The sequence below is a fragment of the Solea senegalensis genome, linkage group LG14 (assembly GCF_019176455.1).
Source record: "Solea senegalensis isolate Sse05_10M linkage group LG14, IFAPA_SoseM_1, whole genome shotgun sequence".
In the NCBI taxonomy this organism is placed as follows: Eukaryota; Metazoa; Chordata; class Actinopteri; order Pleuronectiformes; family Soleidae; genus Solea; species Solea senegalensis.
The window spans coordinates 16,517,930-16,543,835 of record NC_058034.1 but is presented as its reverse complement, the minus strand read 5'-3'; the positions used below and the strand labels follow the sequence as shown (position 1 = coordinate 16,543,835).

Here is a 25,906-nt window from a genome sequence, read left to right as displayed (position 1 = left end):
GAATGCATGATTTTGTTCACACTGTGTCTAAATATCGCTGTTAAAACTTGCGTTCCCTCCTGCAGGCATTTATTCAGATCACGTACGTGGAGCCGTATTTTGACACGTACGAGATGAAGGACCGCATCACTTACTTTGACAAGAATTACAATTTGCGCCGCTTCGTATATTGCACCCCCTTCACGCTGGATGGCCGAGCACATGGGGATCTGCACGAACAGTTCAAACGAAAGACCATCCTCACCACCTCCCATGCCTTCCCGTACATCAAGACACGGATCAACATCATCCACAAAGAAGAAGTCAGTGAATCATCTTCAACTCGTTCATGAAATCATTTTAATCCTGATCACTAAAACCAATGTAATGTTCCAGATTATTTCCACACCCATCGAGGTGGCAATAGAAGACATGCAAAAGAAGACTCAGGAGTTGGCCTTTGCCACCCACCAGGACCCTGCTGACGCCAAGATGCTGCAGATGGTCCTACAGGGATCAGTTGGTACAACTGTCAACCAGGTGAAGTTTTATGATGCTAGGTGTATCCGTCTCATAAAACAGTACAGAGTTCCACAAAAGTAAAATATTACAAACGCCCAAGTGAAGTTGATCTGTAGATGGATAATTAATGTTGCTGTGTGGTTGTTCCTCAGGGTCCTTTAGAGGTGGCTCAGGTGTTCCTGTCAGAAATCCCCAGTGACCCCAAACTGTACAGACACCATAATAAGCTACGGCTCTGCTTCAAAGACTTCACCAAGAGGTAATGATTATTTTATCTGTACATACTGTATGTGTTTATTGGAGTTACTGTTTTCTGTCTGCTTGTTCTACTCTCACCTCTGGGATCAACAAGGCATTTTCGACAAAAGAACTGTCGCTCACAGGATATTTTCTCTTTTTCAGAGCATTCTTTGTAAACCCTAAAGATAGTTGCTTGTGCAATAGATCAGATGTTTCTGCGTTGACACATTCAGAGTTACTTAAATCACCTTTCCGATGCTCAGTTTAAATTGTAGCAAGTTGTCTTGACCATGTCTGCATGCCTAAATGCAGTTGCTGCCATGTGATTGGCTGATAAGAAGAAAAACAAGCAGGTGTACCTAAGAAAGTCACCCGTCAGTGAACCTGTAAAGTGCTTCCAGGAAATTTTAAAACATAAATAAGAAAATGATGTCACAGTGATGTGATCAGTGTCTCAGAATAATGAGAAAACTGTGAAGTCCAAAACCTGCTAATAAGGATTTTTCAAAAACTGATTTTGCCATATAGTTCTTTGAGCTTCACCTATAGGTGACACCTTCATGCTCCAGTAAGATATGCAACAAAACAACGACCGAAGCAGAACTCTATCTAGCAAACATCCTCTAAATGTCAGTGTGAACATAGTGAAGCACAGAAAGTACATGATGGCAGCATTTGATGGATTTCTCTGTTGCAGGTGTGAAGATGCTCTGCGTAAAAACAAGAGTCTGATCGGTCCCGACCAGAAGGAGTACCAGAGGGAACTGGAGAGGAATTACCACCGACTGAAGGAGGCGCTGCAGCCCCTCATCAACAGAAAGATCCCTCAGCTTTATAAGCCTGTTCTGCAGGTCAACTCACACAGGTAATGTGACAGCGCCACCTCTCTATGTGAGAGAGAAAAGGAGCAAGTGAGGATGTTTTTGGATGGTAAATTAAACAAAGAGTTATTTGCTTTTTTTTTTTTTGCTTTTGTAAACTCATGCAGCAAACGGACAGCTTGACAAGGTAGTTTGGATTTCTTCAGACATTTTGTGTTTAGTTTTTATCATTTGTGAAGTTTTACACTTTTCACCTCATTTCAAGTATCAAGGGATCCCACAGTAGAGCAAACCATGTCACATACGCTATTTATTAAATCAACATACCAATGTACAGCTACAGTAATAGAGAATGGTATGAAAATTGTTTGGGAAACCTGCATTTGTGATTCATATCCCTTTATTTTCATATAAAATAATATGGATCTAACGTAGCAACCTATAAAAGGGCGATATGGTGCGCAGTGGTTACATTCGGTCAGGTTGCTCCCTTGTGGCGGCGCGCTCAGTCGCAGCGGCTCTGATCAACCCTCCATCTGACCTCACCATTTCGTTGTGCAATACCAGTTGTTGTATAATGACAATGAAGAACCTTTCCTTTGCTAAATAAACAAACCAAATCTCCTGCAGGACATTTGCTTTTCAAATCCTTTGCTTGTGCAAATAAAAATCTGTTTTGTTTTTCTGTCTCCAGAGATTCCTTCAGCAGAATGAGCCTTCGCAAGTTTGACCTTTGAAGACGGAGAGAACGTGGACACACGCTCCACTGAAAAATTGCAATATTAATTTATTCTCAAGTGTAAATAGGAGTTTGTCTCCAGAGTTGGATAGTGTTTGTGAGAACGAGCTTAAAAAAAAAGGCTAAAAGTGTTGGTACGTCATTCCAGTGTCTTAATTTGTTTACAGACAAACTGTTTCACAGTCAAGAGGGACGAACAACTTCAAGATGAAAGGGACACCTTGGCTTTTACATTTTTTTATTTGCTGGCCATATGTTACAGCGGGGAACAGATGTTTTTGAGTATTTGTCCCTGTGCTACCTTAAGAAAAAATCATAATGTGCGCCTTCACTCTTCTTTAGTTGAAAGCCATCAAACTACAGAATACAGAGAATCTCCAGATTCCTATAACGACAACGTGCCAAAAGTTTTATTCACGCCAAATGTTGACAAGCGACTGTAAAAAAGGTACAATTTTAAAAGTCAAGGTGTCTTTTAATAATGTACGATGTGTCAAAAAAAGAAGAAAATAATCTGTATTCAATATTGTGTGCACTTTTTTATTACGGTGTAGCAAACGCATTTTACAAACTTGAAACTTTATGTAAAACAAAATGGGGGTGGGCGGGGCGGGGCTAAAAAAACGTGCAAAATTAACTTCTACCATTATTTATCTCGATGCTTTATCACTTTGAGTTGAAGCGTACTTTAAACATGCTTGTATAATTTTATGTTGTTTTGTTTATTTGAAATATTTTACTAAATAAATATTTTAATGTTCACTTTGTGTGTTTGCTGGTAATTCTCTTGTTTTGTATAGTCTCCAGGAACTCAGGCGCCATCATCACTGATCACTGCCGCGTTTTGACGGAGCATTTGTGTTTTAAGGGGTGCAGCTTTTCCAAGAGTCACAAGCGTCTGCACTGCTGAGCATCTCGCTTCGTTTCAGGTCAGGTCACATGATTACAGCAGCCACACTGGTTTTGTTGCGATTAAAGCCCTTGTTCTATTTTTAGCAACAAACCACAGCGACAACCAGTCACACATCCCAACTTTGCAATCTGCCACGTATGCTACCAACACAACAACGTATTCTGTTCTTGTTTCAAAGTAAAAGCACTTGGTTTCAATTTCTTGGACAATAATTTTTTTTAACAAGGCTTTTCAACTTTTATTGTAAAATATTTGCATGGTTGACAGATTTGCTGTTTCATACATAATCTTGTTGATTCGAGAGTGGTATTTAAACATACTTTATAGCATTATCAAAGACAAACCCTGAGAAAAGTAACTTTACATTGTGTGATCTGAGAAATGTATTTTTAGTTAATGAAAACCTGTTATGCACACTTTTTATTTAAAATATTTTTTATATGTGCATCTTAAGGGTTTTACTTAACATTTTGTTTTGTAGATCAGTGTTATTTTTCACCTTAGACCAGAATGTTTATAACCCCTCCACTCCACTACAAATTGACAAAAAACATTTTAACATTTTAAAATATTATATTGTAATCTGATTTGTATTTCTTTTTGACTACACACTTGTTAGATATCATGATCTGATGCAGTTGTTAAACTGATGAACATAATAATGTTGTGTTGGTTGGCAGCAGTGGATGCGACCGCCAAGACAGGACATGAAAAAGGTAAAAACTTTATTGCTTATAGAACTAGATCGTCATCATTAATGTCATTACAGCCGGAATGGGTTACAGTTTAAAAGACACACTTGTTTTCATGTTGGATTAAGTTGGCAAGTATTCTGTCAAACACAAAAAAAAACACTTACCCTGGAAAGCTTTACTCAGTTAAATATGATTTATGGTGACATAAGTGAATATGGCTCATGATGATGTTTCACTCATTAACACAGCACACGGTCAATCCCTGAAACAAATATTGGACTTCTGCTTTTTTTTTTTTCTTTTTTTTTTAATCTTTCGTTTTCATAATTGATTATTTCCCAAGCTCATTTCAACATTTCTGTAAACTGAAAGATATTTGGATCACATTGAGCTTCAGGAAAATTAACAGAATAAACTGAACTTAAAATAAACCCCTTTAATGCCTTCTAGATTACACACCTGGTTTACACACAAAAAAATTATTAGGCATTAAAACATTTTATAAAAACCTTAACTTATTTTGAGTTCAGGTTTTTACATATTTTCTTGGTACTGCTGATGCCAATTCAGCTTGAATAAAACCTTATGTATTATATTAGGGCTGCAAATGACAAATATGTTCACAATCAATTCATCTGTCCATTATTTTCTCAATTAATCATGTACTTGTTTGGTCCATAAAATGTCTGAGAGATTGTCTTAATTAGTGGGGGGACAACAACACAGTCAAACCAATCAAATGTAAAAATAGTTGAAGATTAATTTAGTTCTGTCGACTAATTGTTGCAGCCCCAATTGCATTTTATTGTATCTAGGGAAGGAGTTAAGACTTCATGGTTCACTTACATAATCTCATTAGATTCAGGCTTGATACACAAACGTGTTCATGTTTGAGTGAAATGTAAACGAGGATTATGACACATTCCAGCATTACAGTGTGTATCACTTCAGGTTGTCAGTGGAGAGGATTTGTTGTTTATTTGGCTTTTTAAAGTTGCATAATCAGTCCAAATACACAGCAGTGACAAACTCCTCTACACCCAATACAATGAAACATAAAAAAAAAGAAAAAAACAAACAAAAATATTCAGCACGTTATATTCTGATTTAGTTTAAAAGTGCTTTTTCCAATCTGGAAAAAAAAGAAAACATACATACATGACAAATCAAAAAGAGAACTTTGTAAAGGCAGACTGCAAAAAGACAGCGTACAACAAAGTCTAAAAAAGGTTTAGTCATCCCTGACGTGAAGAAAATCACATCCTCAGTCATCGAGATAGTTCTCAATTTAACTACATGAAACAATGTGAGCAGATGGATTCTAACCTGAAAGTCACTTAAATATGGCAACCACAGTATTTTTGGCACTGTCCCTTTTTCTGAGCACTTGCCAGGCACAATCCCTTTAAACTGTCCCGTGTGTTTATGTTAGCATCCAGCTGGCATCCTCCTGTAGAAGAGCAGGTATGGCGTTGATGAGGAGCACGTCTCAGGAGAGCAAGCTTGTAGGAAATCCTCCTCTTCAAACAAATGCACCTCGGAGTCGTCAAACAGCATCCATTTGCCTTCGTACTCCAGGAGGTTGTTCAAAGCCTGCTGCTCTGTGGAAGCAGCCACGCCACAGGAAGCTGTGGACACCTCCTCGCCTTCCTCCGGCTCCTTTTTAAGTCCAGCTTCATTATTTTTGCCCAAACTGCTGATCGTCTTTCTCCGTTTAGATCCTTCTGTTGCTCTACTGTTGGATTTTTCTGTGTGTTTGTTGCTGCTGCTGCTGCTGCTGGCAACCTCATAACTGGACAAACTCCTCTGACCCCCCAACAGTCCAACCCCACCCTCACACAATTTTTTGCCTGCCATTTTGCCATTAGCCAGACTGGCACCTCTCTGCCCCCTCGCCTTCAGGCTGAAAGAAACTTCTCCATCATCGTAGTCCAGGGCTTCATCTTTCGCCTGTGTTCCCTCCCTGCTTTCCTTCAGCTCTTGCTCCTTTTCCGTTCCCTCTCTGTCCTGCGGGCAGAGCTTCACGTCTTTCAGGTCAGACATGCGGACGTAGGCGGTGTAGTGGCCGCTACTGATGGTGATGCCACTGTGCATGACCACAGCAAATAGCTGGTAACGTTGACCTTCTGTGGACGAGGGACGGGTGCACCACTCGTCCAGAGACAAGGTCAGAGGGGTCTGCAGGGGAGTGTTCACTTTAGAGAGGCCGGCATACGGGTCCAAGCTGAGAGGAAAACAAACAGGGAGATGAGTTAATGCCACATACTTGTTTACATGTCAAAACAGAAATTTAAAACTTCTAACAAGTTAATTTACTGATGGCTATCCTAATAGTGTGACTCACTCTAAACTGTTGGCAGAGAAGCGCTTGAGATGAATGGTGATCACTTCAGGAGTCTTGTCAAACAGGAGGCTTCTCTCCGCCTCTGTGTAATGATGACAGGTCTCACAGAAGTATTTGTCCTCTCCAAAGATGCGCTCCACTGAAGCAAACTGGGCGATGGCCCATTTCAGAGTCTTCAGCTCCGGTTTTGGATCTGGAGACACTGGAGAATAAAGTATTAATTCAAGTGTGAGTAAAAATCCAGGTATAACACATTTCCAAGTTTGTGAAGAGGAAAAAGTGTTCACACACGTAAAATGACAATAACACATTTAAAACTTGCTTTTGGGCCTGAAAAAGTTAACATTTATGAGGTTAGTTGCTATCTTCTCACCCTCTGAGAGATCGTCTGGGCTGCAGGGTGGATCATCGAGCACTGGGACGCTGATGTCGTGGAAGTTCTCCCTCCTCTCTGTGAAGCTCTCACACTCCAGACAACGTGTCCTCAGAACCAGCTGACCCTGGAACAAGCGCTCCATCAGGTCCAGGCCTAAAACTAAAATACAACAGCAAAACAAACACACTTCTGTGTAAATGATTGGGTCAGTTTCATGAGTCCAGGCAAAACCGATCAATCCATTTTACAGTCTTGAAAGTAGGGCTGAACAATTTAGGGAAAATATCCAACTGCAATTTATCTGACAAACATTGCGATTTATTTGATTTGCTAAATATAAGGCAAGCTTCAGTTTGATATACATTAAAATAAAGAATTCCTACAAGACCGAGATTGTCGAGACATTGAAAAAACTGGGTCAAACCCACTAACAGTAAAATATAGACCCTTGTCAAGCTCTTGCCACTATCTTAATGTGTATTGGTTCAAATGTGATTTTGAAAACAAATTCTCCAGCCATTCTTAAAATATATCTTCTTCTCTTCTACCATTCCTAAAATATCAGTAACCATCACATACCGTGATGTTTTGCAGTCTTCTCTTCAGCCACGTTCAGTGGTGATTTCTTATTACTGTCTTTCTTCTGACTCTTCTGATCGCTCTGTCCATTCTCTGGGTTCTCTTGATTCTTCACAGAAATTGAGCTGATTCTTCCAACGCTGCGAAACTTGGAGAAAATGCTTGGCTGTTTCACAGAGGGCATCAGCCAGCTCAGCTTAGCACGTTTCTTCTTCTTCCCATCCGTCTCTTTAGAGGTTTTTTCAGCCTTTCCCTCATCACTCCCTCCTTCCTCATTTAGCTTCTTCATTCCTTCCTTCTCTGCACTATCATCTCCAGCTTTATCCTGGATGCCATTTGTCGTGATGTCACTTGACGACTTTCTTTTGGAGCGAGTAAGGGGTTTATTGATTTCCTCCACGTCAGACTTCTTAGACTTGACAGATTTTGGCTTCTTCTTGGCATTGCCCACCTCTGTGTCGCTCTTTCTCTTGCCAGTGACTTGACCATCCTCATCTGTCAGACTTTTGGATTCTGCTGCAGAGGTGCCTGAACCCAAATGAGCATCATTCTCTATTTTGACTACTGCAGCTTTGTCATCCTCACTCTCCAACTGCTGCTCCTTCCTGATGGTGTCACAGGCCTCCTGGATGTATCCCAGGATGCACTGCAACACCTCCTGGGCATCATGCTGAAGATAGCCTTCATACATGGGGTTCAACTGCCTGAAACACATAACAGAAAGAGATTACTAGTCAGATAATAACATCAGTTTAATGAAACAATAGTTTTTTTGCTGGTCACAAAATGTGATAAATGTATGACCAGATGAGTCCTCCAAATAACTAATTCATAGAAACTGGACTATAAATAGTTACTTTAATAATTTATATTTTAGGAACTGTAACAGTCAAATGGTTTGGTATTAATATTTAATGGTATAACTTGAACCGATAAAAAGACAAAATGTAGAAACTTCTGACCTAAATCACAACTCACTGATCTCAGTATAAATAAACTACTACTTCTAGCTCAACTCATAACCATAACAGACATTGTACAGATCATATTGTTTACCTGAGGGTGTGCAGTATTTTTCGAGGCGGTGTGGCGAGCTCTCCGTCACTGCAGCTGTCGGGGTTGAGCAGGAAGCTGGACTGCAGCTGCTCCACTGATGTTATCAGACTGTTGAAGCTTCCAAGGAGCTCAATGTGAGCCGGCAGGGATTCTACTGCGTCTTCCGACTCCTGAGGTAAAACAATTCAAAAGAATCAAAACAAAAGGAAGGCTTAATTTCTGTCATTTCAATTCACTTCAGGTCTGGATACATTTATTTTTATTAGATCGCCCAGCCTACAATTCTTAACAAATGATGGTTCAACATTTTGCCAATGTAAAATATGTAATACAAGTCATTTGTATTTGCACTAACCTCTTCGCTTTTATCCGTTTCTTCCTTGGGTTTGTCTATTCCCTTTGACAAATCGTACAGTTTCTTTATGCCCGCTCTGAGTCCTGGACAGTAGTAGAGAACCTTCAGGAGCAACCAAACAGGAACAAGATTAGTCATATTTTTTGACTTTTTCCAAGTCAAATAAATGTTGGCAAAAAGTCCAATATTGTTAACTTCATGAAAGATATCATGTATATAAATATGAAAGAATTATTATTAATATTATTACAGTTTGCCTCTCATAATGACCCACCTGTAAGATACTGTTCAAATAGCAGGTGTTGCCGAGATTATTGAGCCCCACAAATGGCAACAAACTCTCTCTCTTCTCACATGGCAGGAGGCCAGGGGAGGCTGGACATGGTGAAGGACCAAAGACCACGTCATCACAGGTGCTGAACAATGAAGAAGAAAACACACTTAACACACACACTGTTAAACATCAACTACTTATTTAGTTCTTGTAATTTCATAAAAGCTGGGCCATAGGATTGCAATCAATATCCGCTGTTGTTAAGGACATATTAATGAACTCCTGATTTGCATGGACCAAAACTTGACTGGCCACATACTTAATACCCATGCAGTGTACTCAGAATAAGAGGTGGAATTTCTACAAATAAATGTGTGATTTGGCTAAAAGCTGATTAATTATAATAATGAAATATTACCCAGCACCACAGTTCAAATCACTATTGTCAGAATTTTCAGAACGTAAAACACATGAAGTATCACCATAAATATTTTAGGTTGAACTAATCATTCTACAACTGTATAAAATATTAAACATTTGAACTCCTTAAATTATTTTAAAACATCAAATTTTAGCAAGCTTATGTGGTTGAAAAGCAAATTTGCAGAACCTCAAATGGCACTTGATTGGGTTCCATGACATCTCTTGCATATTGCCATGTTTCCAAAACATCAAACTATGTATGAGAATAGACTGTGGGCGTTAAAGAAACACTGGTCACAAGAGAGTGATGTTAGACGCAATCATACTTAAATCATATAGTCTGACTTTGCAATCAACCCCAAGTTGTTCCTGGTGATTGAGCCAGGAGCATGTGAATAATGCCTGACAGAAAAGTGTGCATGTGAAAGGGTGAATGGCATCACTGGAGTGTTAGGCAGTTCAATGGTTGTCAAGACTAGAAAAGCACTGTTTAAATACAAATCTTTAACCTTACTAGATAGAGTAGTGTGTTAACACTGTGGGAAAAATGGGCAGACTTGATGAAAGTTTTCCCCCTCAAGTGGATTCTGTAGTTTCACTTTTGCTTTGATCAGCTGGGAGGGCTCCTAATGTGATTCCCAACTCTTGTTTTCATTATTGAAACTTGGTCAATTTAATGGCTTTGCCTCCATGTTTTGTTTTTCTTGTTTCTGTTCGTGTTTTTTATTTTGTCTGCCAAAGCATTTTGTGAACTTGTGTTTTTAACTTGCTGTGTAAATCAAACTATGTCAGAATGAGAAGATATGCTCCCGGTTAATCCCAGACACCACTTTCCAGAAATGGGGGATAATAAAAGGACATATTCATGTGACCTCAGACCAATCACACATAGACAGCACAGACTCACCTGGCCTCTTGCTCCACTGGATCAGCTGTTTTAGATTCATCCGTTTGGGGTTCAGAGAAATCCAGCGCCCTTTTGGTTTCTTTCTTCTGGAAGAACTTCAGAGACAGTTTACTCCTCTTGATGGGGCTCCCCACAGCCGCCACAACATTTTCACCCTGCAGACCTGGCATCTTCACTCTGGCAGCTTCAGGATGATTACTTGTCTACCTAGTTGCAGCAGCGCCCCTCACTGGCAAGAGAAGGAGAAGCATGTTTTACTTTCAAAGGGCGCCATCAGAGTTCAGCGAACGTGGAAGAGGCTACGCACTTCACGTTGGTGAACAGTGATGTTACTTCAAGCTGTAATATGAATTTTAATTGTGTCAACAAATGTGGTGTACAGTCCAACGGTTACAAACGGCGCATTACATAACATGTTAGCGCGGCTGGCTAACGTTGAGCCTCCTGTTTACATTGTTCCCACCAACATTTAAATCCCACTCGTCCTTGTTAGAAATCGTTATCTGTTTGACGCCAAGAAGCGGTTACAATTCAGAGTGGCGCGTTGCAGACTGGTGTTGATGAGCAGTTAGCAGACAACGCGGCGGAGAAACTAGGTCAAAACGGCGAGGTGAGGAGAACAAGCAGCAGCACGCCTTAACTAACAGTTAACTTCAAGATAAAAACCAACTAACAAACTACTACGACCCCGAGAGTGTCTAGGTCTCATTTAACTCTTACCAGAACGAGTCATCCCACGTTTAAGCTCACTATATGTTAGTGAAAGTCCAGTTTTAAAGCCATTTGCAGAGAATTTGACCAAGGTGCTGCATAAGTTGGCGCTTTTTCCTGCTCGAAGACCCACTGGCTGATACACCGCCGGTGAAACACCGTCACGACGTCAAAACATCCGGGGGAAAACGCCCAGTAAAAAATAAGCCCACACCGAAAAGATATTTCAATTAAATACGTTGACATTTTAAGAATACACATTCATGTATCTAAAAAAGATACAACCACAGACATTTGCATGCAAAATATCAGGCATCTATTCAAACACCTATATTTTGGGTCCCTCCGTGTACGTTCGGAAGCCATTTTTGTAGTCATTTGTCAAGTTAGCTCGTGTCGAGAGAATCGTGTTTTTGCCGAAGCTGCTGTATTATTTTCAATTTTGTTGAATGGCCACTTACTCAGAATGTGAAATGTGTTGGTTGGTTTTGGTGTTTTAACGGCAGTTGATATTCATAACGTGATACGAAAGGAAGTCAGTACTTTTTCCCCCACCATTAGTGAATGCTTGCTTTGAAGATCCAAGTCTCAGCGATTACTATCCGTTATTTTCACGTTCTTCATCTTTCTTTTGTTTTTCCTCTTCTGCCAAAATGTCGTCATCAGTGTACTTAAAATGAGTACATCTTTTTTATTATTTAATATTTTTCACTGCACCTTAATGCTGACTTGAAATAGTACAGTCAAGTACACTACAATATATTTCAGTATAAACAATTAATACACTTAGTACATTGTCACTGAGTCTCTGTTCTTTTTTTTTTTTTTCACCAACCTCTCCTTCACTAACCCCCTTCCTCCTCCTTATTCTCCTCTCTCCTACCCTTACCATTTGTCCAGGCAGATGACCTTACATTAGTAGTCTGGTTCTGTCAGATATTTCTTTCTGTTAAAAGGGAGTTTTTATCTCCACTGTTGCTCATTGTGTTCCTGTTTTGTAAAAACCAAGTTAAAAATGTGGTTTTAACTTTCACTTTGTACAGCACTTTGTGATTTTGTACCTCTGCAAGGTGCCACACACATTTACTTGTCTTACATGCAACATTTAGGTGTAATTTACTCACAAGTTTATTTTCCAGTGAAAGCAAACATTCCAAGTATGCAGTTTCACTTGCTTGCTTTATCCTTTGTGTAGCGAGTTCCCCTTGACCATTAGAGTTCCCTCTAATGGTCAAACTATAAACTAAATACATCAAAAAGACCCAAAATACACACGGGAAAATCAAATAATAAAAAGGCTTTTACATGAACTTAATAATCATCAAATGTTAGTCTATCTCTTAAAGCGGAAAAAAGAAAAGGTTTGTTCTCTACAACGTTACACGCATACACAAATTCTAGTTTTTGTGCAAACCTTCTCAATGCCTTGTTCAGGTATGAACCCTGCAGTGTCAGCATTGTGCTTTAGTATTCCCCGGATGCATCTCTAAATAGAACTTGGATGTTGACGAAATTTGGCAGAATGCCATCTATAAGCTCCTTCCACCATGTCAACAAGAACAGTCTCCTTGCCCTGTGCAAAGAGGTGAGAGTTTTGGGGGTCTTGCAGCTCATGTGGCTGCTCCGTCACATGCACAATGGTGGCAGCAGTGGAGGATGGGGTTGGTAGTTGAGGGTGAAAGAGGCAGCCACGTCCGACTCCCTCTTCAGCTGCTATTCGACTTACTCTACTGCAGCAGACACAGCTCAGGAAGTCTTTGATGTTGTGCTTGAAGAGGCTCCTACAGGGGTGGCAGTACTGAAAGAAAAGCAGCATGAAGAACACGGCCAGGGTGTAGCAGATGACCAGCTGGATACACAGCAGTGTGGCGCTAAAAAACACAAAGTCAGACTTAAAGATGAACCAGATGCCGATGAGGATGATGTTCTCAATAAAGCGTCCCAAGTAGTAGGTGGTCAGGAGGTACCAGGTCTGCCTTCTCCTGATGAGGTCCTCATTGTAAAGGTCAAGCTGCAACGCTGACCAGCAAAATATATTGATACAGGCATAGAGCAATGTAAAAACACACAGCACCACTATGGTGCCAAGCTGAGTCAAATCCTTATCCACATTGTGATTCATCGAGCCCCTCTTAGTCCAGAATTCAACCCAGGGCAGGAAGAAAAATATGAGCAGGTTAACCATGGCAACAAGGACAACCCAGTGTGAGAGAGCCGTGCTGAACAGAACCAGAATGGTGATCCGGGTGGAAATCTCAAGAAACCTCCACATGATCATGCACAGGTAGGCTGTAGGACGCCACTGTAGCTTGTAGTCTTCATATCTTATCTGGATGGCCAGAACACTGCAGACGAGAGCCCCATATGTGATGGAAATCAGGTTGATAATCATCAGGATCAGTCTTAAAGGCATCACATATGACTGCTGAATGGTGACATACAGCTGGAGTGTCAGTTGAGGAGTGGAGCCCAGAAACGCCTGAATGACTGTGGTGCGTTTGAAGGCATCCCTGTGAGTGGTCAGTTTGCTCTCTGACTGGCTCTCCTCCCACTCTTTGTGCATCTTGTGTCCTTTCTCCAGATGGATCTTCCTGCAGATGGTGAAATAGGGCTCCTCTCTCTCACCCACCCTGTAATAGAGCCAGAGAGCCTCAATACACCTGTGGACGGGTCCAAGTAACACTAGGTGCAGAAAGAATACCAGAGGCCGATCTCGGCCCAGGTCTCTGTGTATGAACGTCAACGTTAACTGACTGAGCACGGCAGGCAGCAGCAGGAAGATGACTGAATAGCTCATCCAGAACACATGGCCGTTTCTGTCAAACTTGGTGCAGACCACGGCAGTGATGATGAACTCTGAGACGTAGAGCAAGGTGGCCAGCACAATGCTGAAGGGCGGTTGGACCTTGCTTTGATGGACCCCCTTCATGAACATAATCTCTTCCTCTGAGGAGTTTTCCTGCAGGTCTGTGCTGGATATCACCTGTTCCTGCTCTTTCATGATCACCTCGCACATGTTTTCAATATGAAGTCAGATTTCTGCACCGAAAATGTAGCTCTAAAGCTCTGATGCCAGTGACGGACTTGGAAATGAATTTGTCTTGCCTTACAAAAAAAACAATTCACTTTACTGCTCAGGCAGTCTAAACTTTATCCCAAGCTGATCATGCCAGTTTACTCTTGGACTTCATCTTTAGTATTCGACTGTGCCACCAAATATCTTCTACCGCAGGCTGCTATTGTCTACAGTTCCAAACTCCCAAACCTCCAGTTCAATATCAAAAGGCTGAATATCTATATGTACCTAAAACCTTCTAAATCCTTTCCTTTCATCTTTTGATTGACTACATCACTCCAGACAAGGTCCCAAGTTTGTAACTGTTTTTGAAATGCACTGTTATTGTAGATACAAAGTAAAGAGCAACATTGAGAGAAATAGAGGTGGTGTGCAACATGTTAAATGGGATGTGTGCTGTGGTTTTGATTTTTGAAATAATTTTCTTTTTTTACTAGTTTAGTTAACCAATCCAGGGTTTTCAAAAGACATTTTTCATCTTCATTTGAAGCACAATTCCTTTCAGGTTTAATGTAAAGGCTCACATTTGATCCCATGCCCTGTTTTAAGAGGCTCTATTCATTGTGGCCTCATATTTTCTTTACTTTTTTAAATAAAACGTAATAAATAATGAAACAACATGAAATACAAATGTATTATGTTAGAAAATGTAAAAATTAGCCATGTAAATGTGCATTTCCATTAAACAAATGCACTTTTTGAAAGTTGATTGTACAAGTCTTGGTCTTTGATCCTTGCACAAGCTGCCTACCATGGCAAACCAGGGACACATTAAAGGCAGGTGAGGGTTCCATTCATTTTCGAGGGAAGAAAATTAAATATTTTAAAAAGAATACATAGTTGAAGAAAGAAGTCATAGCAGGAGAAAACCATAAAAACTGAAGCACAAACAGTGAGACATTAATGCCTGCTGGTGTGCTCGGCCCTTTATTATCATCAAATAAACATTTTAAAGGAATAGTTCAAAGTATAGGATAGAGTGACAAAGTAACAAAGCACAAGTACTTCATCCATCCATCCATCCTCGACTGCTTTATCCTCCACATGAGGGTCACGTATTTATGGCAACTACATTTCCTCTAACTATCTTTGTTACTTGTTACTACCAAAGAAAGTCAGAAGAAGAAGTGTTGGTAATGGTCTGTATTTATATAGAGCCTTTCTAGTCTTGATGAGCTGCTTTACACTGCAGTTTTCACCCATTCACACATCTTTCATATCCATTCACACTCTTCAACATGGGGTTAAGTGTCTTGCTCAAAGACACATATAGACTATCAGAGCCAGGAATTGAACACACAACCTTCTAGTTGAACGACAACTCACCATACCACTGTGCTACCATTGCTCTACTCCTCACTTTTTTTTTAATACTTTTACTTTTACTTCAAGTACATTTTGTATCAGAAAGTTACTTTTGGTACTTAAGTACAGTAAATGTCATATACTTTAAGTTTAAGACTTTTACTTAAGTGACTTCAACTTCTACCAAAGTCATTTTCACTTATTTTTTACTCATGTATCCCTTGACTGCAACACAGGCGAATACAGAACAGGCTGACATGACTGCTGAGAGTCGGCTCACCGGCAGGGGGCGACATTGCCCATGGAAACTGATGCGCGAGTGTCCGTCAGCATCCGTCCCCCCTTCACTGAGCATCTCCTCCTCTTGTCAGCAGAGGCTGATCCTTCAGGGACTTTCACGGTAAGATACTGTTGACGATTCCCGTTCATTTTTACTGAAACAGATAAACCTACTGTGTTCACGTCCACTGTTTAGTTCGAGCTCGCTCTTGAGTTACACTGTGTTGGTTTTAATGAGGCTACAGCGCGTTAACGCTGTGTTTTTTTTTTACGACACGGAGAGGATGTGCTGCACCTGGATGCAGCACAGACATGAGCAATGACAGGTGTGATGTTTCATCCATGCATGATGTAGGCAGTTGGGTTAAAACCGACGGTAGTGTGTGAATGCAGCACGTTCCGGTGCTGCAGCTGCAGCTGCTCCGGATGCGGAGTGTTTGTGTGTGCTGCCTGCTTGGTCAGCAGCAAACAAACACGCACACTGTCGATGGACGTGAGCCACACACAGCTCCGGCTTCCAACTGTCCGCTCGTGTGTTTTCTGGCTTAGTGATCAAGTGATGTTGCAGGACAGGATGCTGATGCTGGGTCGTTAGGTTGCACCCGAAAAGTGTAGGTGACGATGGAGCCACTGCATGCCACCACTACCACCATCATCATCATCATCATCATCATCTGTTCTGAAGCATCATCACCATTTGTTATCTCAACAATCTCCAGCTCTGCTGCTGGCTGTAGCTGCACAGTTCGCCAGAACGAGTGCACCTTCACACCACAGGCCCCATTAATTGTATAATTGAAATGTATTTCGCTTAATGAAAAAGGTGCCGTAACCAGCAGGTGATTTATCCAGATTTAACAGGGGTGTGTGTGTGAAGGGGAGGGTGCGTTATGTCCCCTCACTTCCAATCTTAAAGGAATAGTTACAATGTTTTGAAGTGTGTTTGTAAGAAGTAGTAGCATGCTCCATGCCTGTGGACCTGTCTGGGTGCTGGATACTTGCTTTTAGTGATGATGAGAGAAGGAAAAACTGATTTTAACCACATGAGAACAGGCTACACGGGCCACGCGGTTGGCGTCGTGACTAGCACTCTTGCCTTTGTCACCTGGTCGGAACAAGGGCCTTTCTGCATGGAGTTTGCATGATCTCCAGGTGAAATGCAGATTTTGGGGATTAGTCCAAATTTAGGACACTCTAAATTGACTGTAAGTGTGAGAATGGATGGTTGTTGTTTTTTCTCTATGTGTGGCCCTGTGATGGACTGATGCCATGAATTTTGCTCTATCCCTAACCCTCATGTGGAGGATAAAGCAGTAGAAGATGAATGAGTGAGTGAGAAAAGGCTCACCTAACAACCTGCTGTACACCTACTAACATGTTGGTCTCTTTATGTGGCCCTTACACAGCCTTTTTTCCATCTGGAAATTAAAGCTTGTAAACCGCTCGCTCTCCCACACCAAGGTCCATAGAGGAAATCATCCTTTTTAGCTTTGGGTCACTTATGTGAATTCAAACTAAAGATTTCAAACACCAAAGTCACAAGATAACACCTTTGAAGCTACTGATGGAGGCAGCAGTAGATTAACAACTCACTGTGTGCCAGGATCTAAAATCACTGATTTTCTCTATGGGCTTTTGTGAAGGAGAGTGTACAGTTAGTAATGGCAAACATATTCTTAAGATATCATAGCAGAAGAAGAAGAAGAAGACTTGAACAGACATAGATTTTTGTACGTGAGTTTTGTTGCTGTTTTTCCTTCTGTCCTTGCTGGCAGACCCGTTATCAGTGAGAGGGAGAGTCTGATCAGTGTTGATGTTTCACTGTGTTAGCTCATACAACCACACTTCAAAACAAGAACTGGCCCTTTAAGTCCAACCAGGAGCTTTGTATAATTTTCTAAGCAGCAATATTACATCTTTGCTCCGGACAAGGAAATCATTAGAACTGACAAAACAAGACATTTAAGAACATCATTGTTTTAAGGTTTGCGAAACATTTTTCAACATTTTCTGACATGATGGACCAAAACACTTTTGGGTTAATTGAGAAATGAATCGTTGTAGTATTCCTGCTCAAGACATTTTCCATTTATTAAAGACAAACTGACCTCGACTGCGATGAATGCAAATATGTTAGAGATGCCACCTACTAACAGATCCAGCAGGAATGTAACCTCTAACCTGTAGTAGTAATGAGGATCATTCTCCATCCAATGAGCTGTATAGAATTGGCTTTTATCAAAGCGGGCTTTGTCTCAAGAGGCACGAAGCTCTCACGGCCAGAGCAGGAGAGGTGGGTGGTGAAGCAGCTCAAAACTGTGGCCCATGACATGAGAGCACCCACACCCACACCCACACCCACCCACCGTTTCTCCCAGAAAACTGGAGGGAAAATGAAGGCATGTTGAGCGACGAGCAATAGTGCGCTCCAAGAATGACAAGCATGTCATGAAGTCTAGTTTAGTTTACCTCCGGACGACAAATCCCCTTCTGTACACATACTGTATGTATGCACTCATAATCTTACAGGCCAGTAAAGGTACGAAGTTATTAACTATTTGATCACACGTGTTTCTAGAGTTGCTTGGAGTGACTTCTCATTTTGATAATTGAGTCATTGATTTGAGTGGGGGTTTTTTTCAAGAATTTTTTTACCAAGAATTTAAACACATATTCTAGGTTTTCAGCCTTTAAGATGTGTATATTTTCTGATTTCTTTGCAAGAAACAAATAAATCATTAAAACTTAATCATTTTGGTTTGTGGACAAAACAAGACTCAAATGTCTTGTTTTGTCCACAGGTATTCCACAGGAACAGGTATTAGAGTAGTAGTGGTGATGGTAGTAGTAGTAGTAGTAGTGGTAGTAGTAATAGTAGAAGTAGTAGTGGTTGTAGTAGTAGTGGTGATGGTAGCAGTAATGGAAAATGGATTTAATGAGATTCTCTGTGAGTCAGTGTATGCATGGTTGCTTATCCCTGCATGCACATGAGCATGTTTCAGATTAGATCAGATCTCACACTGCACATATTTCTCTCTCCCCGTCTCTCTCTCCCTATCTCTCTCTCTCTCTCTCTCCCTGTCTCTCTCTCTCTCTGCATACTTCAGAGCATCTGAGCAGCTCCCATTCAATGCATGCTGAAGAGGTGGGTGTATCCAGCTCAGCTGCTCTGATGTTAGGAAGCAGTGACTCCACCATCCTACTCAGTCTGCTCTCTCCTCTCCCCGCTGCTCTCCTGTTTCAGCCCAGCCAGTCTGTCTGCTCTCTGCCACTGTAGTAGTACTCGTCTCTTTTTACTCACCACTAGTCATCCCCATCTAGGATACATTTACACAAGCCCACACAGGTAGACTGAGGACCATCGTAGTAAACTGAGGTGTTCCCCTTGACTGGTAGGTAGAGATACTCAGTCACTACCTCGGAAAGAAGTAGAAAAGGTGGAAGTTTCCTCTTCGTTTTGTCAGAAAGGATACTACACACAGCTGCAGAGGTAAGGGAATATAATTGATTTAGTCCTCACTTATTCCTGTGGCTTTTTTCTTCATTTATTCTCTTTCTTCCTTTCAAAGCCCTTTCTTCTTCTTCTTCTAAGATATTTTTACCATATCGTGCATCCTTTTCATTACTATATTTTTACATATTCCGTCTTCTAATATCCCCCCATTTATTATGAATCGTGCCAAGAGGGAAAATACAGAGAAATAATAATAGAGGCACACTTTATTTCTGGAAAATCTACATTTTCATACCACAGCAAAAGCGTTTATATGATAAAAAATATATTTTATTCATAAAATCTCAAAGTGCTACAGGTTAAGAGCATAAAAACACTCCACATTCCTGCCTTCGGGATCCTCAGCATCTGTGTGTGTGGATCAGATATTGCAAGTCTGGCATGCATATACATAGTTGTGCTTGTGTGCACTATCACACTGACCAATCTTTATCTCTAGTTTTCTTCCTTTGCTCCTTCTGCTATCTGTCTCTTTTATGTCTCTTGATACCAGTTGATCCGTTCACTAAAGTATTTCATTAATTGGGGCCAGATTTCAGTAAAAATGTAAACAACATGTTTACAGGGTGCCACATGTGTGTGTATAGTGTGGTGCTGTGTTCACTGACATTAAGAAAGCGCTCTCCTGCCATGCTCAGTTTAAAGGGCACATTCTTATTTACATACTACACATGTACACACACACATTTAGGGCTGCAGTGATGCATCGATAAATAATTGGTAAGGAAATGAATCTATTTTAATGATCGATTCATCGGTTTCAGCGTTTTTTTAAATAATTAAAACAAGTTATTTGTTATAAATGACTTATTTATAACAAATAAATCATTCAAATCATCAACATTTTCTGACAAGTATGAACCAAACAACTTATCAATTATTCGAGAAAATAAACGCCAAATGATCTCTTTGTTGCTTGTTTGGTTTGAATATCTAGTGTCACTGCATTATTTTGTACTTTTAATTAAATTTAAATACCTAATTTGGCCTTTATTATGTTGTTTGCTCTTTTAACAATTACAATAAATCTCTCCTACTACTACTATTATATTTCAATTTGATTTGCAATTAGTGATGGGACAATATACAATATATTATCACTTATCGTGATTAAAAGCTCTTACAGTAAGTTAACCGTGGTGAATTTCTGTTATTGTGCTCATCATGACTGGAGAAAAACATTAATATTTCACGTGAGTGACTTGAAAATCACCAGCGTACAGTCCTTAACGTTAACGTGCCACAATGGGGAGCTTATGATTGTTATCATTGTTGCATTGCAAACAGAAGTCTATACCGTTTAAGTTTAAGAATCTAAAAAAACTGAAAATTAAAAACATGGAATGACCTGCAGTACCGTCACTGCCCACTAGCCACAGCCCATACTTTGGGAATCATGGTAATAGAACTTTGAACAATCGAAATTTGAACATTTTTAAATGGCTTCTTTTTAGGATTTGCTAATTATGTAGTTTTATTTTATCACATGTCTGTCTGATCCACATGTGCGTCCCCACACTCTGCATGTGTTGATGTTTCTGTGTGTGTCAGTGTGATTTCCTTGTCGATGCAGAGAAGTGAGTCACGCCAGCTCACATGTTGACGGCTCTCAGGGTCGTTCTCTGTGAGGATACCTCAATGTGCGATTACATAATTGACACTGTCTGATATAATGAAGACCAACAGAACTGTCTGCAAATCTGTGAGATTATTTAATGACATTTTAGGAGGCTATATAATCCCAGCTGTTGAGCAAATTTGCTCAACGCTCCGAGGAGCTTGTAATCTTTTGAATCGTGTTAAAATATTAACGGCAGAGATACGAGCGTTGCCTTTCATTGTCGGCGTCATCGTGATACAATGTTTACAACTGATGAGTGACTCTCGCAGGATTCTGTGTCAAAGAGACTGTTAGTGTTATGTGGTTCACGCTGCTGCGATGTTGCTGAATCAAAGCAGCGAATGACAAATACATTCAAGCAGGAAGTACATTTGATGATTTGCTTTCTTTGATGCTTTGGTGTTTCCAGGACCTTTTCTCCACGGCCTCTTTGAGGTTGACATTTATAATTTTGAGTGTAATGTTTGAGGATTAGGTAAAGTGGACACTCAGTGTGAGAGTGGATGGTTGTTTGTCTGTCTCTATATTTTCATAATCGATTAATCTGTTGATTATCTTCTCGATTGTTGTTGTTTGGTCCATAAAATATCAGAAAAAATGTTGATTGGTGTTCTTCAAACCAGGAAATAATGATGTTCTCAAATGTCTTGTCTTGTCCACAAACAAAAATGATTAACTTTGAATGATTTCTTTCTTATCTAGAGCAAAGAAATGAAGAAAATACTCACATTTAAGAAGCTTAAACAATCAGAAATCTTGTTTTAATGAAATTTAATTTTTTTTGTGAAGAAATAAGCAAATAATTTAAGATCAGATTTGTTAAATCATCTGCCCGGGCCAGATACTGATGCTGGCGGGCCAGTTTTGGCCCACGGGCCACCAATTGCTGATTTAGCATTAGAGGTTGAGCCATAGGTCGAGCTGTGAGCTATAGGGAACATGAAGCAGCTTAATCTGATGGAAAGTGTATTCAAGGGTAGGAATCCACACACACACACACACAGGCCCACCCAGAATCAGCTGCAGTCCAGTGAGCATCTTAGGTTGGCTGCTTCACAATATAGAGCTTAACATGCTATGTGTTCCTGTGCTCGCCACCACACATACATGGACATATGTTCACGTGTCGGGCAAGAGCAGCGCGCCCTCTTAATTTCTGTTACATCACACATATATTTGTAAAGATTGCTGTCAGCACGGAAACAACTCGGCACAAACCACACGGCATGTAACACAGCCAGTGTAGTGTAGTGATGTGTGCGTGTCTAGAGTGTCTGGATCAGTGTGCTGCAGGTTGTTTTCTCACAGAGTGAGAACTAGATGAACACCGTGTGTGTGTGTGTGTGCATGGGTGTGAAGTTGACCGGTGCCAGTCATTGCCAGTCTGTGCTCTGTCTCGGCTGGCTGAGTGCCCGGTGCTCCCATGTGGTTCATATTCTCGAGACTTTAACATCCACTGACTCCTCCTAAGGCTTTGCTGAACCTGCAAATGGCTCTGTTGGCCCACACTGCACGGGTGTGTTGGTGCACTAATGTGTGTACTGAGACGGTTGCTTAAAAGGATAAATGTGGTGTTGTTGTTTTTTACCAGACGAAATACAGACAAGAAAGAAAAAGAAAGAGTGAGGTATGTGCTTTCAAACTTGCTTCCATGCAAGTGTGCGTAAGGCTGGAACGTGGAGGGTTACATTATTTGTATGCTGCGTCTTTGTATCCACCAGGGGTTACACAATCTCGATTGTAAAACTAATATGGATTGAAACGATGTCACAGTCTCGACCTTCGTAAGGAGAATTTGGAGTGAAACTTCCACAAAATTCGACTCATTCTAAAGCGATAGCTGGTTTTTGACCTTAGTGTGGTACATTGCAAACACACGATGGACATTATATCACTCATGACACCATGGAGACCATCGAGGTTTTTGAGCAATAGAATTCATATCTGAAACCCTTCTCCATTTTTTCAGTAGTACTCCAGTCTATTGGTGACTGTCTCACTTTACAAACACAATGTTGCTGTTGCCTTGACGTAAAACTAATCACTCTGTGTTTTGCAGTGTGGGAACGTCACCAGGTGACTCCACATCCAAACCCTGCTTTACTGAGAAACACAGAGAGCGCTGATCGGTTTATTCAGCATCGTGGGAACTCATTTGACAAACCGTTTGAATCTCACTCATGTGTTTATATTTAAAAGCTATATGCACTGTTGTTTTTAAAATGACCATGGCAGAGTAACACTATGTTGAAATGTTCATTGTTTTAGATTCTGTGTCGTCAAACTTGTGGCGGCGTCTGGGTAAAGGAGCTTTAGGGTGTCTTAGCTGTGCTGTGGGAGGGAGAGGGACTCCCCGCACTCTCTGTCTGTGTCCATCAAAAGAAGCCAGAAAAACCCTCACTGAGAACAGACAATTCCATGAAAGCCATGTCTGCACTCACACTCACACACACACACCAGCTGAGTGAACGCCTAGGGATAGTAATACTAATCTCATTCTCTGTTGACACACTATTTCTCAGCTGTGCCATGCTTCTGCAGCTCTCTCTACCACCATGTTAGCATCTCAAAGCTGGAGGTATATTCCTTGCTATCAGTGTCAGCAGAGGGGCAAGTTCACACACTGAGCCAGAGGTGTGTGTTTATGTGTGCGTGAATACGTTGTGCCTGTAGCTCAGCAAACCGCAGCGTCCCAGCGACTGCATGCCTCAAAAAGCAGTGGGACTTTGCAGGAGTTAAGATAAAGTGGCTCAGTGGTCCTCTGTGGTTTGGAGTGGGTATAGGAGAAATTCTTTCAGGTTACCTAATTCATCAGATGGTCCAACACTAGTGAATACACTGAGGACAAAATCTACCATATTCAGATTGTAAAGACAGTGCATCTTAAAAGATATAAACAAGCTGCAAAATTAAATTTCACAAGGAGTTCACTTCTTTCATTCTTTTTGCAAAATGAGAATTTTGTAAACATCAGCACTGTGATAATATATGAGTTTATCGAGCCCATTTCTTTGGACATCACCCAAGCAACATTGAAGCGACTGCCAAGGTGGGCAGATTTCTTTATTTGCCCTGAAAGCACATGTTGTGTTTAAAGGAATGTCAGCTGCCTTAGATCTGTGCAGCACAAATGCACTGCACTCTGTGAACCCATTTAACCCTCAGTCTGGTTCTGTTGGCAAACAAACTTGAATCGTTCAGTTTAGTGTTGTTCCATTGATATCATGATTCAGGGACCTTATCTTTCCCGGTGTTCATCCACCTCTGTCCAGGTGGGGATTGATTTCTTATGCTCTTACACTGTTAAACTGAGGAGAAATACTACAGTCTTAAACTGCTCCAGAGGTAACTTGCAACTGCTATTTTGGTAGTCTGACCCAAAAGAACTTTACTATGGGGTAAAAACGCCTGGGTGTGATTCAACCACACTAAATGAAGCTCGTGTGAACCAGTGGTGAAGACTCTAAGACAGCAAGGGAAGCTCAGCGTCCTCTAAATTGTTGTCAAATTATGTTCTGTGTTGTATTCACATTTCTGTACTAAACATCCGCTAGAACACGATTAGAACGTGTCACTCGTTCGTTCAGAATCAGCTGTTTTATCACAAGTGACTGATCGTCTTATGTGATTTTCATATTCCCGTAGCAGCCCCTGCATTAAAACCACTTGAAGCTCAGCTTTTCTATGGGATGGCAGAGAATAGGTTTTCGAGCTCGACTTCCACAGAAGCTCAGCTTCTCTGGATGCTGGGCTTCTGCATGAATATTGGAGGAAGTGTCTGAAAGGCGGAACCAGCTTTTGATTGACAGCATTGCAGAAGCATACAGCAGAGCCTATTCTTGTTCTAGTTGTTCATTTGCAGAATTCATGTAAGAAGTTATGTTTAAATAACTGGACCTGAAATGGGTTCCCCTTTGTCAAAGACCAGCAACAGCCACTTGTGTGAACTCACCCTAAAACGGCACAAAATCAAAGTTTGTCGTATTTCATGCAGGACAAAATATTCATATGCCCCAGCTGTAGATGGCTGACAGCTAGTTGACCACAGTCTATTAGTCCTGCTCCAAACACAGCCACTCTCACGATGGTCCATTTTAATCAAGACGCTTTCCTTACTCTTACTCGCATTTTTCAGCTGCTGCTGGCAAAACTTTGTTGCCACCACTAACTTTCACCTTTCTAGTTCAGAGTTTAAAAGGTAATTCAGTTTAACTTGCTTTGGCTCTTGTATGGGGTTTGCTGCAGGTCAACTGTGTTTTGGGTTTGTATGCTTCACGGCCAATTCAGGGCCTAAGTCTAATTGCATTTCTAAATGGTTTAATTATGTTCCTGACTGAATTAAGCTTGCTGCATCATCCAGCACCATGATGTGCCCAGGCTCATCAGACATGAGCTTTTTTGGAAGAGCCCGCATTCAATTTTTTCTCGTGCAGTATATTCAAACTCGCCAAATCTGGATGAGAACACTGCTCGTACACAGTGAAAGTTTCCAAACTAAAAAGTCGTGCGAGAGAAAAAAAAAAGTTGAGTCAGTTCCAAACTAATTTACATCGGCTTTAAAATTTAAAATCTCACTGTAATTGGATTGTCGTTCTCTTGTGCCTCAAACCACATTTAGTTTATGAGCCAGAACATGTAAAACCACAGCTTTGATGCTCTGAGGCTGGTGGTGGGGATGTCGTTTCCTGTGAGGCAAACACAGAAATCATTTATACGTGCAGGGTTTTCAGGTTAGAACGTGGAGGTGGGTCATGCACTGCAGGTTGAGCCAGAAGTCATGTAATATAACCGGACATTTTCTTAAAGAAGCAACACTCAGAAACAATGACCAGGTCCATCCTTTCATTGTTTCCCCGCATCGTGTCCCCTCTCCTGCTCCTTAATGGGTTCCTGGCATTGACAGGCAGGAAAAAACAGAGTCTGTCGTGAAAGGAGTTGCGAGTGCTGAGGCTAATGTGGGACTTCCTTAATGGAACCTTTAGCATTAAATACTTTGTTGAGATTGGCTGGATGTAGGAGGCAGGATCTCCCAGTCCGAGTGTTGTTGAAAGAGACCTCTCCCTAAACAGGCAAAAGGCATTCTGGTGTGCATGTGTGTGTGGTAGAATCCTCCTTAATCTTAAATAACCTGTATATATATGTGTATATATCTATGTATATATATATATCTATATATG

The 25,906-nt window shown here is 40.8% G+C and overlaps 3 protein-coding genes across 26 annotated transcripts in view; 1 reads left to right on the top strand and 2 right to left on the bottom strand.

Moving 5' to 3' along the window:
• Positions 1-3,411, top strand: part of dock7 (dedicator of cytokinesis 7) — a 42,239-nt gene extending 38,828 nt beyond the window's left edge. For 23 of the 24 annotated variants that reach the window (XM_044044312.1, XM_044044310.1, XM_044044309.1 and 20 more), the window contains 5 exons: positions 66-302; positions 376-519; positions 654-760; positions 1,439-1,606; positions 2,257-3,411. In XM_044044312.1, the coding sequence (XP_043900247.1) occupies positions 66-302; positions 376-519; positions 654-760; positions 1,439-1,606; positions 2,257-2,299 (699 nt within the window). In that variant the 3' untranslated portion in view covers positions 2,300-3,411. Of the gene's footprint in view, positions 1-65; positions 303-375; positions 520-653; positions 761-1,438; positions 1,607-1,729; positions 1,750-2,256 lie in introns of all 24 variants that reach the window. The other variant, XM_044044301.1, reaches the window with a different exon arrangement.
• Positions 3,412-4,692: 1,281 nt separating this feature from the next.
• On the bottom strand, positions 4,693-11,243 carry usp1 (ubiquitin specific peptidase 1). The gene is made up of 9 exons (XM_044044316.1): positions 10,944-11,243; positions 10,224-10,452; positions 8,894-9,035; positions 8,620-8,721; positions 8,265-8,434; positions 7,209-7,912; positions 6,627-6,788; positions 6,254-6,455; positions 4,693-6,133 (listed from the first exon to the last, which is right to left on the bottom strand). The coding sequence occupies exons 2-9, from the start codon at positions 10,391-10,393 to the stop codon at positions 5,338-5,340; spliced, it is 2,448 nt and encodes an 815-aa protein (XP_043900251.1). The 5' UTR covers positions 10,394-10,452; positions 10,944-11,243; the 3' UTR covers positions 4,693-5,337.
• Positions 11,244-12,420: 1,177 nt separating this feature from the next.
• Positions 12,421-14,104, bottom strand: LOC122781024 (membrane transport protein XK-like). The gene has a single exon (XM_044044516.1). It carries the CDS (start codon positions 13,948-13,950, stop codon positions 12,421-12,423), a length of 1,530 nt encoding a protein of 509 aa, XP_043900451.1. The 5' UTR covers positions 13,951-14,104.
• Positions 14,105-25,906: the final 11,802 nt, after the last annotated feature.

What these genes read in the sequence shown, in the direction of transcription:
- usp1 (XM_044044316.1), bottom strand. Translation starts at nt 10,393, where the DNA reads ATGCCAGGTCTGCAGGGTGAAAATGTTGTGGCGGCTGTGGGGAGCCCC. An exon ending in CCAGTGGAGCAAGAGGCCAG is followed by an intron (nt 9,036 to 10,223) that starts GTGAGTCTGTGC and finishes TTCATTGTTCAG; the next exon opens with CACCTGTGATGACGTGGTCT. An exon ending in AAACGGATAAAAGCGAAGAG is followed by an intron (nt 8,435 to 8,619) that starts GTTAGTGCAAAT and finishes GTTTTACCTCAG; the next exon opens with GAGTCGGAAGACGCAGTAGA.
- LOC122781024 (XM_044044516.1), bottom strand. Translation starts at nt 13,950, where the DNA reads ATGTGCGAGGTGATCATGAAAGAGCAGGAACAGGTGATATCCAGCACA.